General features: G+C 48.0%; 2 protein-coding genes across 2 annotated transcripts in view; both read right to left on the bottom strand.

Moving 5' to 3' along the window:
- LOC123521717 (nuclear RNA export factor 2-like) overlaps positions 1–4,600 on the bottom strand; it is a 46,592-nt gene extending 41,992 nt beyond the window's left edge. The window contains exon 1 of the mRNA XM_045290578.1: positions 4,595–4,600. Coding sequence (XP_045146513.1) covers positions 4,595–4,600 — 6 coding nt within the window. The remainder of the gene's footprint in view (positions 1–4,594) is intronic.
- A 641-nt stretch (positions 4,601–5,241) lies between these two features.
- On the bottom strand, positions 5,242–13,113 carry LOC123521723 (nuclear RNA export factor 3-like). The gene is made up of 17 exons (XM_045290628.1): positions 12,944–13,113; positions 11,058–11,232; positions 10,743–10,896; positions 9,460–9,532; positions 9,219–9,310; positions 9,001–9,108; positions 8,728–8,837; positions 8,460–8,496; positions 8,030–8,098; positions 7,889–7,944; positions 7,655–7,762; positions 7,504–7,562; positions 7,282–7,397; positions 7,145–7,187; positions 6,532–6,604; positions 5,864–6,021; positions 5,242–5,327 (listed from the first exon to the last, which is right to left on the bottom strand). The coding sequence occupies exons 1-17, from the start codon at positions 12,945–12,947 to the stop codon at positions 5,317–5,319; spliced, it is 1,446 nt and encodes a 481-aa protein (XP_045146563.1). The 5' UTR covers positions 12,948–13,113; the 3' UTR covers positions 5,242–5,316.
- Positions 13,114–13,531: the final 418 nt, after the last annotated feature.

The following is a 13,531-nucleotide window of genomic DNA, read 5'->3' as shown; positions in this document are numbered from 1 at the left end:
CTGTCAATACATCTTGGTTGCATATTTCATCAATTTTCAACTGAAGATGTTAGAAGGGTTAATTTTATTGCCCACTAGCTGTTGTGGTTGGCGCATAACGTTGAATAATAGTTTTCTTGATCGGATTTCCTTGAACGTGGATAGATTTTATCTTCTTACAGACAACATTGTATTTCATTGCTCTTGCAATGTTCTTTTTGACAATGAATGCCAAGCCATTCCTTTTGGTTGTTATTGGTGGTGTAGCAAATCGTATGATTTTCTGATTCAAAACGGCCACCTCACTAATGCCTAGAATATCAGTCTTTGTGTGTTCCATTTCATTTTTGAAGACTTCCATTTTTTTTAGATTCATACTTCACACATTCCAAGTTCTGACTGTTAGATTTTTGCAGCGGCTTCTTCTTGATTTGAGTCATGCCTCATCAGCAAAGAAAGATCCTGAGGGCTCCCCTCGCACAGGCTTTACCCCACTCCTATCATCTTTGTTGACTCCACTGTGGGAAAGCAGCTCGTCTTCAGCTATATCCGTCTAGTGTCATCCGTCCCAAGAACCGCCTTCCGGCACTCTCTCCAACAATATTTGGCTTCCGTTCATTCGGCCTTCATTATCTGCCAATGTTTTGATGCTCTGTGTCTGACTTTCTGTGGCTTTGACCTCCAGACCGGGAACCGAGTCCTTCTTCGATGTCTGTTCTTAGGATGGAAGCTCTGCTGAAACCTGCTCACTTGGAGTGACCAGGCTGGCAACTGAAATACCAGTGACATAGTTTCCAGCATCAGAGCAATGCACAAGGCACCAAAGTAGCACAGACTGATAGACAAGTGGTAGTTGTCTCCTGGAGGGAATACGAAGCCAAAGATTTGTAATTGTCAAAATAATCTTTTGAAATAAAAATCTAAGCAAATTTTTGTAAAGTATGCCCCGTGCTCTATAAAACCAGAAAGGGGAGAGTTAATCACAACTAGATTCCAAAATGAAAATGTAGCCTGCTAGTTTTCTTTGTGTGGAACAGTTCGGTACTAACCCTTATTTCAAAATCTCCAATACAACTAATATAGACAATACACAAAATTTAGAAATTTAGTTTTTCATTTCTCTAGTCACCTATGGAGAAACTTCACTGAAACATTATGTATATGATTATTTGTAATTCATCAGTAAGCCATTTTAAACTTAGTCTACACTAAGAATAAGTCCAAACTCTACCTTTAGATTTTCACTAAAATCACAAACATGTCCTCCCCAGCCACCCAAACTTCCAGCTTGGGTGAGAATTCTAGTAATTTATTAATTCACTAATATCATACCAGTAGCTCCTGAATAGGTGCATCGATTTATATTAACTGGAGAGTATAACATGTGGGAGAAGGAGAGTTTGTGTATTGTGGTTTTGGCTCCCATAGTGGTAAATCTACATCTGGTTATTGTCTGCAAGCCATATGTGATTAATGTCTGCAAGCTTGTGTGCACAAGAAAATCTGCTCTCCTCTGTGATATAGGGTTGCGATTTCCATTAGTACAAACTCTTTTCCCTCATTTGCACGAGTGAATCTACCTTCATTTATAGCTGTTAGGATAGGCTCTCAATTGATCTCATCTAAACCAATCAACCATCTTATGTCTTAAACTCAGGCCAATGAGATATGAGACATTTGCTAGGGTCTCCTTGTATAAAAGTGCTTTGCTCTTCAAGCATGAGCTTAAATGATTAAACAAATAGGCACCTTTGTTCCTGGCAGACCTTCAATGAGGACACTTGCTTTCAGAAGAAGACAAAACTGTGAGAAAGAGCGTAGAGCAGTGGAAAGATACTTGGTATTTGACACATTTGAATCTCAGGAGCAAGTAACCCTTAAGACCACTCTACTTCAGGACTGTTATTAATTCAATAAAATGCATTTCTCTATTGTATAGGAGAAAAAGATTTAGACTTTTGTTCACCAGCTACATATCACTGGTTGCTGCATATAAATCGTAGGCCAGCTTTGACTATGTGCATATGTTAGAGGAGGGGTGACATCCCGTATACCTGGGAGTTTTCTCTCTTGGATTCTGCACGTGCATTTTTATATTCTTACTCCAAACAATCCCAAATGTTCTACGTCTAAGTGGGCATGATTGCTGGGATATATTGGGACAAGAAAACTTTGTGGTGTGCTTGACTGATGTCTAAGTTGACCTTGTGTGTTGATGGTGAACCCCTAATCCCATCTCTATTTGCATTTGAGACAGGTATTACCTGATGCATAGCCTTGAACATTGCCTGTCTTCCTGAATTGTGCACATCATTGAAGCTTAAACTTTACGACCTTGTATCATTCTCTAGCTCTCATGTGTGTATGCATGTATTCATCTATGATGCCACAACAACCTACTGGAGGAAATAGGGATCATAAGAGCCTTCATATCAACGTGCTCTAGCAAGATTGTGATGTCTGTATGGGGAATTCATCTTTCCAATCCCAGGGAACTCTACACCAAAATATATGTATTATATTGAACATAATTTATATTTCAAGAAAGCTGACTTTAAATCTCCATATGCCTTCCAGAATCTGGACCCTCGGCCTGCTCATTTGTGGAGTCATTATATGTCATCCCGTTGAATTATTCAGCTGTGGTAATATAAGTTTTCCGCAAACAATGGCTACTCAAGGCGCGTGAGACTGTTATATCCCAACATGCAAACCTACCTTTAGTTTTCCAACAGACCTCACCACCAAGATAACCCAAACAGAACTCTCAGCTTCCTGGCCTCACACCAATCGAGGCCCTCCACTAGCTCAGATATCAGCCTTACACAGCTGCTCAGACTGAGATTTTTGCCGACACTCTTGGTTCCTCTTTGTCCCTACCCAGGGATATGAACTCCATCAGCAAGTCCAGTGGATCCACTCTCCGCAGGAATCCACTTGTTCTGGAGTGAAATTTCTTAATATGACACTTCTACCCATGTCTGTAACTCATACCAAATGATCGGATGGGATCACACAAGTGGGGCAAGTGTAGCACAAAGAGAGGGGATTGGTAGCTTTTTGTTACTGCCCACAGATCAGTAAGATGTACCATCTTTAAGATAGCCACACAGAAAAAAAACAATTAGTACCTTAGGAGGGAAGATTTAAAAACGATCTCAAGTGGCAGAGTTCACTGAGAAGAGATGTATCAATGACTGTGATAAGGAAACTCAAAGGAGCAGTGCAGACCTTGTGAGGGAACTTCTCTTCATCTGCCAAGAGACTGTGGAACTTTGGGCCAGACAGGCAGGCTGGTTTCATGACCCATGGAGGAGAATGCCATGGGATCATGTGGCAGAGAAGCTGAGAATCAGAGAGAAACTTGGGTGCTGGCTGAGGAGACCAAGGACTGTATCCTTACTGATTGTTTATCCTGACTTGTGGTCCCTTATTGACTTCATTAAAAAACCTTGCCAACACAATTGCTGAAGACAAAAGTGGTGTAAAAGCAAATGTGGTGAAGAAAGCTGATGGTGCCCGGCTATCAAAAAGATTTAGCCTCTTGGGTTTTAAAGGCTTGAATGTAAACAAGCAGCTATATAGCTCAGCAGCAACAAAATCCATATGGAAGTAGCACACCAGCCTGTGTGATCATGGGGTGTCAATGGGATCAGGTATGAGAAATCAAAGACCCAGAACAAAAAAATCATATCATTGTGAATGAGGGGCAGTGTGGAGTGGAAACTCAAAGCCCATCTGTTTACAATTGGACATCCCCTTACAGAAGGGTCACAGGGAAACATTGAGCCAATCAGGGTGCAGTACAGCACCAAAGAAATATACAACTTTCCTCTAGTTCTTTAATGCTTCCCACCACCCCCTCAACGCCCGGCCACTATCATGACCCAATTCTACCTTATAAATCCGGCTAGACCAGAGCATGTCCTCGGGTACAGATAAGAGCTGGAAACACCGGGAATCCAGGACCTACAAAACCCTCAGGACCCATATTGAGAGTAGCGATTCCATGAGGGTAAGGGGAAGATGGGGGGAGAAAGGAGGAACCAAACATAATGATCTACCTATAACCCTCTCCCAGGGGGAAGGACAGCAGAAAAAAATGGGTGAAGCAGAAAAATGGGTGAAGGTCAGTGTATGACTTGAAATAATAGTAATTCATAAATTAACAAGGGTTCATGAGGGAGGGAGGATGATGGAAGGAGGGAAAGAAATGAGGACCAATGGCTCAAGGAGAAAGAAAATGTTGAGCCCCTAATAAAATGATTTTTTTAAAAAAAGAATGTTTTGAAAATGATGATGCCAGCAAGTGTACAAATGTGCTTGACACAATGTATTTATGTATTGGTTGTGATAAGAGTTGTATGAGCCCCCAACAAAAAGTTTTGAGTAATGTCTGTGAGTTCTGTGTGACCATTGCAAAGAATTATCAAACCCAGCATAGTGCTGTGTGGGGGCAAGAGTTGGTGTCAGAATCGGTAACAAAGGATGGAGTCTATGCCTGACTCCTGCCTCATGGCAATAGGGAAGCCAGGTGTCAGATATGTGCACATCTATGCTGATTCTTGCATTTGCTAACAAACCTTCTCACCTTCTATGCTAAGGGGCCTCTCACCTGCATGATTACTGTACTGTCTTACCTCATAGACTTCTTCCGACTGCTACTGTCCTTCAGACTCTCTCCAACCAGCATTCACAGAAAGATGTGGAGAAAGGTAGACTATAGCACCCATTTCTTTCTTAAGCTCCCTGAGGACATCCATCATAGAAAGAAACCACGAAGCCCAAACCATGGCCTACAAGGCCTCCTGTGATCTGGCCCCTGCTACCACACCGAACTCCTTTCTTACCACTGCCTTCCTAATGGCTATTGCCTTCCAGCCAAACTTTTCCATACACACGCCACGCTTGTGCACACCTCTTGACCACTGCCATGGCTGTGAATTTTGTGTACAGTACGCAGATACTATGAACTTCCATCTTGCTATTTGAAAATCAGCTCAATGTCATTCCCACAGGAAGCCATCCCTGACCTGCTCATCCTACTGCTTTGTTATTATAGTTCCTCTCTCCTTCAGAGGATCTAATGCTTAATTGTAGCAGCAGCCCCTGCAGAAGGTAAGCTACCAGGCAGTGCTGATAATGCATGACTCAAATGGACACTGCAGGGATTTAACATAACAAACAACATCACTCTTTATTTTTGAAAGTTACAGAAGTTGGGTGGCACAGAAGAGGGAGAATCACAGGGATGATGAAGGTGACCAGAACCTTGGTTCCTTTGGCGTTTCCCTTGTGAGGTCTGCGTGCCCCTTCATGCATGCACCTTCTGAGACCTCAGTCAGTGGCTGGAGAGAGAGAAGAGAAGAGTCAGGGCATCCTCAGAGCCAGGACGCCTGAGTGTCAGCCCCAGGCCGTCTCGTCTCTGCTCACTTGGCCTATATTCCAAGACTTGGCTGTGGACACAGCAAAAATCGATGAGGCCTGGTGTCCTCACAGTGGTTGTCATGGAGGTACCTGGCGTGGAGGAAGGTCAGGCTACACACACCAGGACTGAACTGGAAACTCTGAGCACACAAGGTGGCTTACCAAGCTGTGCATCTTAAACCTGCCTCCAAGCACAGTTCTTGTGACAAAACGGTATGTGATGGGGAAACTCCTAGACACATGTGTCTGACCATAAAGGCACAGAGTCCATGGTCTTCAAGAGGCCTGAGCAGCTGATGTAAACCGCTAGGTGGCTTAATAGGCACAGAGTGGGAACAAGGTCCAGTGTGACATGAAAGAAGCAAAACGCATTACCTGAATTTCCTTCACTCGTTCTCTAGCTCCTCCCATCCCCACCCACCCCACATTCACTTCTGAGAGCATGGGAGACTCATACCAGACCCGGTAGAGGTGGCCTGCTGTACTTCTTGCTGCTCCTGGGATGTGGTGGGCACAAAGCTGGAGGAGGCTGCGGGCACTGGAGTGATGTGGGCACTCTGGGCTTCTTTGGATCTCACTTCCGTCACAGTCATTTGGTCATTAAGGATGTATACGCTGGAGAAAGAGGGGCCTCAGACAGCTGGACACATGGACAACCCCACAGCCCCAACACCAATCCCCGCCACACTGGACAACCATTTTCCTGCCAGGCACGACTCTGCCTGCCTCCCTGACTCTTTGGTTGGTACCCTTTTCCCTCACATAGAACCTGCCTTGGGAGAGCTGTCTGCCACCGTCACTGGGTGGATAGGTTTCCCCCACCCCAGAGAGAGTTGCATACCTGCCTTTACCTTCACAACAGGCACCCGGCTGGTTGTTCTGAGCATCCTACTCTGAGATGCACATAGAGTTCCAAAGGAGTCATGCAACATTCCAAAGGGACAAAGCTAGTGAAGGCTGGCGTCGGGCTGAGAAGTCAGCATGCCACAGCCTACACACTAAACCACTAGGCGGTGTGCTCATGGAAACTAACTTTTGGAATTCTGCAAACCTGGGGAAATCCTGAGGAATCCCGTGCCTTGTGGGGGATGGTGTTGCCCCTGGCATCGAAAACACAGCACTAACCTGGAATCACTGCCAGTCCTCAACAGGAAGGTCCGTTTGAAGGCAGAGACAGGAGGTTCAAATATACCCTCGACTTCAAGGACAAAGCACATCACAGCCAGTCAGGGTTCCCATGCTTTACACACTCAGCAATGGTGTTTATATCTCGTGGCACACTGAGAATGCCACACAGGGACAGCTGTCCCTGGGAGGTCAGGATTTGGGTGGGCAACAAAAGGTGCAACCTCTTCCAACTGCTAAGTCGCTGTTCTGTGTCGTGGCCTGTGTCAAGCTCTTCACAAGTGCATTTGCCATATTTTCCCAGAAGCCCAAGAGAGGGACATCACTGGCCTCATTTTGGAAATGAGTCAACAACGAGGTTAAATAGGAGCCCCAGGGCACCATAGTGAGGGTACATGATGAGAGCCATCAAACTCTATGACCTGCGCCTCTACCACCTGGGCTGTGGTAAGACAGGCAAGCAGTCATGGCTGTGGGTCAGTCAAAAGTGAGCAGGGGAGGGGGCAGGGCGGAGCTGGACAGCATACAGGGAAAGGGAAGGGAGCAGGGAAGCCTGCAGACCTCTGCGTGGGAACAGTGGGAAGCAAGGTGGAGAACCTTGGCACACACTTACCCTCCTTGAACTGCCCACGGACAGAGAAGCAGAGCATCGTTCTCTGAAAGACAAAAACAGCTCAGGCTCCCAGGAACCCACTCCTCTCCTACCCACCTCTGGCATTGTCCCTGGCTCTGCACAGCAGCAGTGCTCACCCTCTGGACACAGGTGTCCACCACGAAGGAGCTGAGGTCATGCTCGGTCCTGGGCAACACACAGAGGAAGTCCACAACCTCCTTTTTTGTTTGTTTTAGCAACTGAACACACGGGCCTGTGGGCAAAGGCAAGAGATGGTCAAGGGCTGCCTGATCCACTGGGTCCCTATGGTTTACCTTCACACCTCCTGCCTCATCCAATCCTCACTCTGACACACATACCAATTTCCCTGAGCTCCTTCAAAATCCTGTTCTCCGTGGAGTAGTTGGCCAATCTGACTCTAGGAAGAAAGTAGGAACAAGAGGTGGAGGACTGGCCAGTGTCTGCTGGGAGTCACAGGGGCAGTGCTGTCGTCTGGTCTGTGATACTCACATGGGCTGAGCTCCAGGGTTGAAGAGAGTGGTCAGTGAGAAGCAAGCTTTGTCATGGTAAGCACTCAGGAGACTCTGTCGGTCCCCATCATCGTAGATACTGTAATACCTAAGGGAAGCAAAGGCTCCTTAGAGACTTAAAGACCCCACTGCCCCCACCATAATCAGGCCTGTGCATGGGCATACGGGCCCATTTCAATGTGTGTGCTGCCTCAGGGCACAAAGGGGTTCTTACTGCTTCAGGAACTCCCAGACTAGATCCTTCAGGGCCTCTGATTCAAAGACACTCCCCTGGAATGAACATGGACTTCAGGACCCTAGCTTCCATGCCCTCCTCCCCCACCCCTTCAAGCCCTGCTTGGTCTTGCCGCCTCACCTCGCAGACTGGTAACTTCTTGTCGTCCCCAATGTCAGAGAAAACAGGTGAGGGCAACTCCTGATCATCCTGGGGAAGGGAAGTAGATGTCAGCAGTGCTGACTGGGGTTGGGGCACGTGATGAGGAAAAAGGCTGGGCACCGGAAATTAGTAGAGGTCAGAAGTCCTGGGAAAAGCCAAATGGTAAAGGGCCCTAGAAATTCCATGGGCATGTTTATCAAGGAGTCTTCACCAGAGAGTTGAGCTGCTAGTGGAGAAGGGCAGAGAAAGTCCTCAGGCTTGATCAGCTTCCCCACGGGGGCTTCCTTCCCAGGGAGCTTAGGGGCCAGATCCAAACATCTAGCCTGGGCAGGGTCTAAGGGATTCAGGGCAGGTTGTGGGTGGCATTATGTGGCAGGCAGAGGAATCACGGAAAAAGAAATACACTCACCAGGCATAAAAATTTGGAGAACAGGTCCAGGAGGTCACTGTTAAATGTTAAGGCAAGAGAGAAAATCAGAGCTTGTCCACTTGGCTGAAACAAGGACAGCTGCACAGGATCACTGATGGGTGTGTCCCACTCGTGGGTGTGTGACCTTTCGATGTCAATATCCTGCAGGGACCCTGGGCACTCCACCATGGACTCACCCAGACAGAGACCTACAGAATGCCAGCTCCATGCCCCTGTCTTCCCCAGGGTTTCACCAGGCATAACTGACCTCATGTTGCTGGGCTTCTCCGGAGAGCTGGTGCACAGGGGCTTTCTGCCCACACTCATCTCCCCTGGATCCAGTCCCTTCATTGTGTCCATCTCCCCTTCAGCCTTCATCTGCAATGAAAGAAGAAAACATGAACCAGGGAGTGAGAACCAGGAGGGTCCTTCCCCCCAATTCCACCTTTTCCCATAAAAGGCCTTACCACCTGTCTTTTGTCACCACCCTAATGAGCCCTGCCTCCTTCTTTCCAAGTGTGCTCTGGTGACTGCTTCTCACCTGATTTTCTAAGAAGTCCCTGCTCTGGATGGTGGGATCCTTCTGCCTTACATTGGGCAGACCAACCAGCTGGTAGGGGCTAGTATTGCTAAAGTTGAAAGATAAAATCTGCGGAGAGAAAAGGCTCCAAGAAATGACATCTGGGGAAAATCTGCCATCCACACCAGCTGCCCCATCCTCACCACCACCCTCAGCAGGATCAAAACTGTAGGCCTCACTTTGGACATGTTCTCCTCCTGGATCTGAAGGGAGGAAGCCGTGTCCTTTCTAACACTCAGTCCCATTTCAGTAGCATGGTGCATCACTCCTTCTAGAATAGGAGACAAGGGGTCAGGTGGATGAAAGGGCGCAGCTGAACCGGCCTCAGCACCAACCCTTCCCTAAATTACCCTCTAACCACCCCTCCCACAAAGACCACTCTGCACCCAACTGCCCTAGAATGACTCCTATCTTGAATACCTGAATCTGAGTGGACCTCCTGAGGAAGGTCATGAGCTCCCTGGAAGCCCTCAACTCCTTTTATCTTGGTCACCTGCAGAGACAGAGATGGGGACTAGTGGCTTGGGCCTCAGGTGGTAGGAGGGGGATATGTGATGGAAGAAGTGCTGGTGGTTCTGAGCGTGGCCACACACCCCTGGAGTTGACATTCTTTCAAACATTTTTGTGTTTTCTGACTCCAGCTCCTTCTGCACAGCCTGGGGCACCGCAGAGGCGATGTGAAAGGGAGGGCTCGGCAACGAAGGCAAGAGTCGTGGTGGGAAAATACCAAGACCTTTAAACCCCAACATCAAGGAAGACACTCCCATCTTAGCCTGCCCAACTCCTACCAACTAGCCTTGCCTAGGTCCTGACATGTACTATCCTCATCCCAAATCTTGCTGCTGATGTTCTTCAATGCAAGCTCAATGTTGGCACTCCCCTGCAAGAATTCGACCTGCCCTTTCTCACAGTGACATTTAGGGAGAGCTACAGGAGACCAGAATCCTTGCTCAGCTTGGACCCTCCACTCGTCCTATACCCACTTGCTTGTCTCCCTATGCCAGAGTCAAGGGGACATTGGTTTGACCCTGGGACAAATTCAGCAGCCAAACTAGTCACCCATCATGCCAAATGGAGTCCTGGAGCATCAGCAAGGATGGAAGAGGCCACCATCATGATGGAAATACTGCGTGAATAGAGACCCAAGCATGTGTTCCTTACACAGAACTTTAAAAGTGTTTCTACTCTTAGACCATTGTCCAATATTTCTAAGCTCTGTGTGAGAAGAGGGCATCATAATTACTGTTTCTGTATATTTCCACGTTTTCTTGCAAATAATCATCTTCAATTTTCATAAAATGTGCTTCCTTTCCTAAGCTTCTGGGAGAGCTTTCTTCATGCAGTCCCCGCCTCCTCTCTGACAAAGCCTCCACACACTCTGCCCACGGCCCGTCTCCTCCTCCGACCCTTCAGTTTGAACTAAACTACAGCCAAGCAGGGGGAGTTCCCCCATCTCCTTGTGAGCACTTTACACCTTTGTAGACAGTCGTCGTCTTTCTCCCTGCCTCCTGCCCGGTCCCTTTTCCTTACTTCTCCCAACATGACTTTAGATGCATCAAGGATGAAAACATCTTGTAAGAAAAAGCAGATTTTACAGGTGCCCCATGCCCCAGCAGTGTACCCCCTGTCCCCATATGGGATCAGCACAATTCCACCCACCCTGTCTCCCCTGCACATAATGTTCATTTTGCCAGGGCACTCACTGTGATGTTGGAGGAGCTCCGGGTGCTGCCATCCTGCCAGTTCCCCTCCATTCCTGCCTCCGGATCTTTTTTCTCTCTCTCCATATTACCCCGAGTTAGCTCTCCTGTTTGATACGTGTCTCCCTGCTTGTAAGATGGGATGCGATAAGGGGTGCTATGGTGATAAAGAGACAGAAGGTTATCATCATGTTTGCTCAACCATTAATCTTGTCCTAGCATTCTTCATCCACAGGATGTAGGGTAGAAGAGGAAAGAGAATGTGAAATCTAGTGTCACATATTCCACTGGGACATGCTTGCTACCATGGTCACTTACTATCGTACTCCAGACCTGACCCTGCCATGCCTCCTTGCCACGTGGCCACCTTGCCCCTGGCGGGGTAACTGATCAACGCCAGGACTGGCTTGTTGAGAGCAGATGGGATCTCTCCTTCTCCGAATACACCTGGATCTTGCTGATCGTAGATAATCATCAACTTTGTGTTTGTCCCCTGAAAGTGTAAAGAACATATCAATCACAGTCATGCCAGAAGCCCAGGGGTGGGCGTTTGAACAAGGATGGTAAGTAAACGTCGCTGATTTTTATAATGTAAACATAAATATACCCCCGTACTACAAAGATAGAAACCTTCCTCTGTGGTTCCACTTTAGGGGATCTGAGAGGGGAGCAGTGTTTGTAGCCCAAGGGGGAGCAAGCACAGAGGAAAAGGTGTGAGCAGAGGGTCCATGATGCGATGGTCCTTTCTCCTCATCTGATCCCAGTTTGGGTAGCCTCGGAAAATTTGCATAACATCTCTTACCCTGAACTCCCTCTTTTCTTCTGAAGGAGTACGAAGATGTTCCCTGAATGTTTAGTGCTACAGTGCAAGGTTGATGGGCAATTTGCATGTTTTGAATGAAGACTTTTAAGGAATGAAAATAGATCTAAAGAAAACAGACAAAATGAAGCCTGGAGAGAAGAAATGATGGAGAATATGCAAGGAGGGGGGGATATAGTGAATGCATATCACACAAAGTCAGTAAGAGTCTAGAAATAAACAGCAGGAATAAAGGGGTACTTAAGGAGACCATGGCAGAGGAATTTCCAAAAGCAACTCAAGACATCAAATTGTTAAAACCCAATTCTAAAAAGTCAAAGAAAGTTACCTTGAGACAATTCATTGCTTAAGAAAAGAGGGAACTTCTATTAGATCAAAGTTTTCATTTTCTGCCTGAATAAAATAATGACCAAAGAACTCCGAGTTTCTGTTCATCACAGCATAGAAAACGGAGTATACTCAACAAACACAGTGGAAAATGTAGGGATTAGCATGTCTGCAACCACGGGGGACTTTTTCAATGAATGACAGGTAAAACTAACAGAGCCGAATCTGTTAGATGGTGAAGGTTTAATCAGTGTGACTCATTAAAAACCACACATGGGATATTATGTCACAGGTCATATGCTGTGCCATTAAACAAGCCTCTCACTGTCACTGAGTCCATTGTGATTCATAGGGACCGGACAGAGCACAGGCGAACTGCCCCCGTGGGTTTCCTGGACGGTAACTCAGTATGGGAGTAGAAAACCGCACCTTTCTCCCCCAGAAGAGGCTGATGGTTTGGAACTGGGGAACTTGTAGTGAGCATCCCAGTTGGTGATTCATCATACCCCCAGGCACTGCAAACAAGCCTGTAACACCCCTATAAAACCGAACTCACTGCCATGCAGTCAATCACATCTCACTATAGGACATGGCAGAGGTGCCCCCTGTGAGTTTCTGAGTCTGAATCTGTTGACAGGAGTGGAAAGTCTCAACTATCTCTCAGACAAATCTCTTGAGGGATTATAATCTACCTTGAATGGCTGGGGTAGGGAATTCAAGGGCAAGGTGGGTTGCTAGCCCATTCCCAAACGTGTAATACAAATCCCAAGACGGTAAATTCCCCACATGGAAAACTATGGGTACCTTCCTCACTGCCCAAGCCGGAAATCACGTGACTCAGGCCTTTCTCCTCAACCAGGATGACGTCACCTGAGCCAGGATGATTCACAGAGAGGTTTGCCATGCAGTGCCCATCAGCCTCGATCTTGATGCTACTGACAAGTCACCTGCCCACCCCACTCGGACAGGATTTGGGGGTCTCAAGGATGCGAGGGGAGTCGCGTGCCAGAGTGCCCCTCCCCCCTCCGTTCCCCGATTCCTGGGCTGACCCACTCACCCATGGTGTGGCGTGCGGCCAGGTCACGTCCCCACTGCCCCCCCTGAAGAGCACGGGGGCTGCAGCCCGGGCTGGGGTCGGTCAGAGCGGGCTCTTCAGGAAGCCGAGAGCCGTCCACGAACCGGCTCCACGACGACGCACTGAGGCGCACGCACGTCAAGATGGCGTCCGCACAGGAACTCTCTTCCCAAGATCATAGAGAGGAGCCCCTCGGGACCTAGAGGAGCCTTCACGGGCTGGTCTTACTGCCCCCTACCTTTGCCACCAGCCCCACTCTGACTTCCTCCCAAGCCGTGTACCCCCACCCCCGCTCCCAGGGTAGCGGATGACAGCCAGGAAGCCTCGGTTCCGAACATCGTGCTAAAATTGCCCGAAGTAAGGTTACGCCGTGGATCACCCACCGTGTCTCCGCTGCATTTCCCTGGGCTCCCCTTCTGCAGACGCCCGGAGCCCTGCGTCCCTGCTCCGTGCCCGGGGCTGAACTTGCACGTGCACCTCGCAGGGGCCTGGTGACGGCCGACCACCTGCTCTCGGAGGCTGCTGCGGCTTAGTGGGCTGCAGGACAGAGCTCACGTGCTGCACGGGATC

The sequence above is a fragment of the Echinops telfairi genome, unplaced genomic scaffold, assembly GCF_000313985.2.
Source record: "Echinops telfairi isolate 266 unplaced genomic scaffold, ASM31398v2 ScPeMD7_44;HRSCAF=162, whole genome shotgun sequence".
Taxonomy (NCBI): Eukaryota; Metazoa; Chordata; class Mammalia; order Afrosoricida; family Tenrecidae; genus Echinops; species Echinops telfairi.
This window is presented reverse-complemented; position numbering and strand designations above follow the sequence as displayed.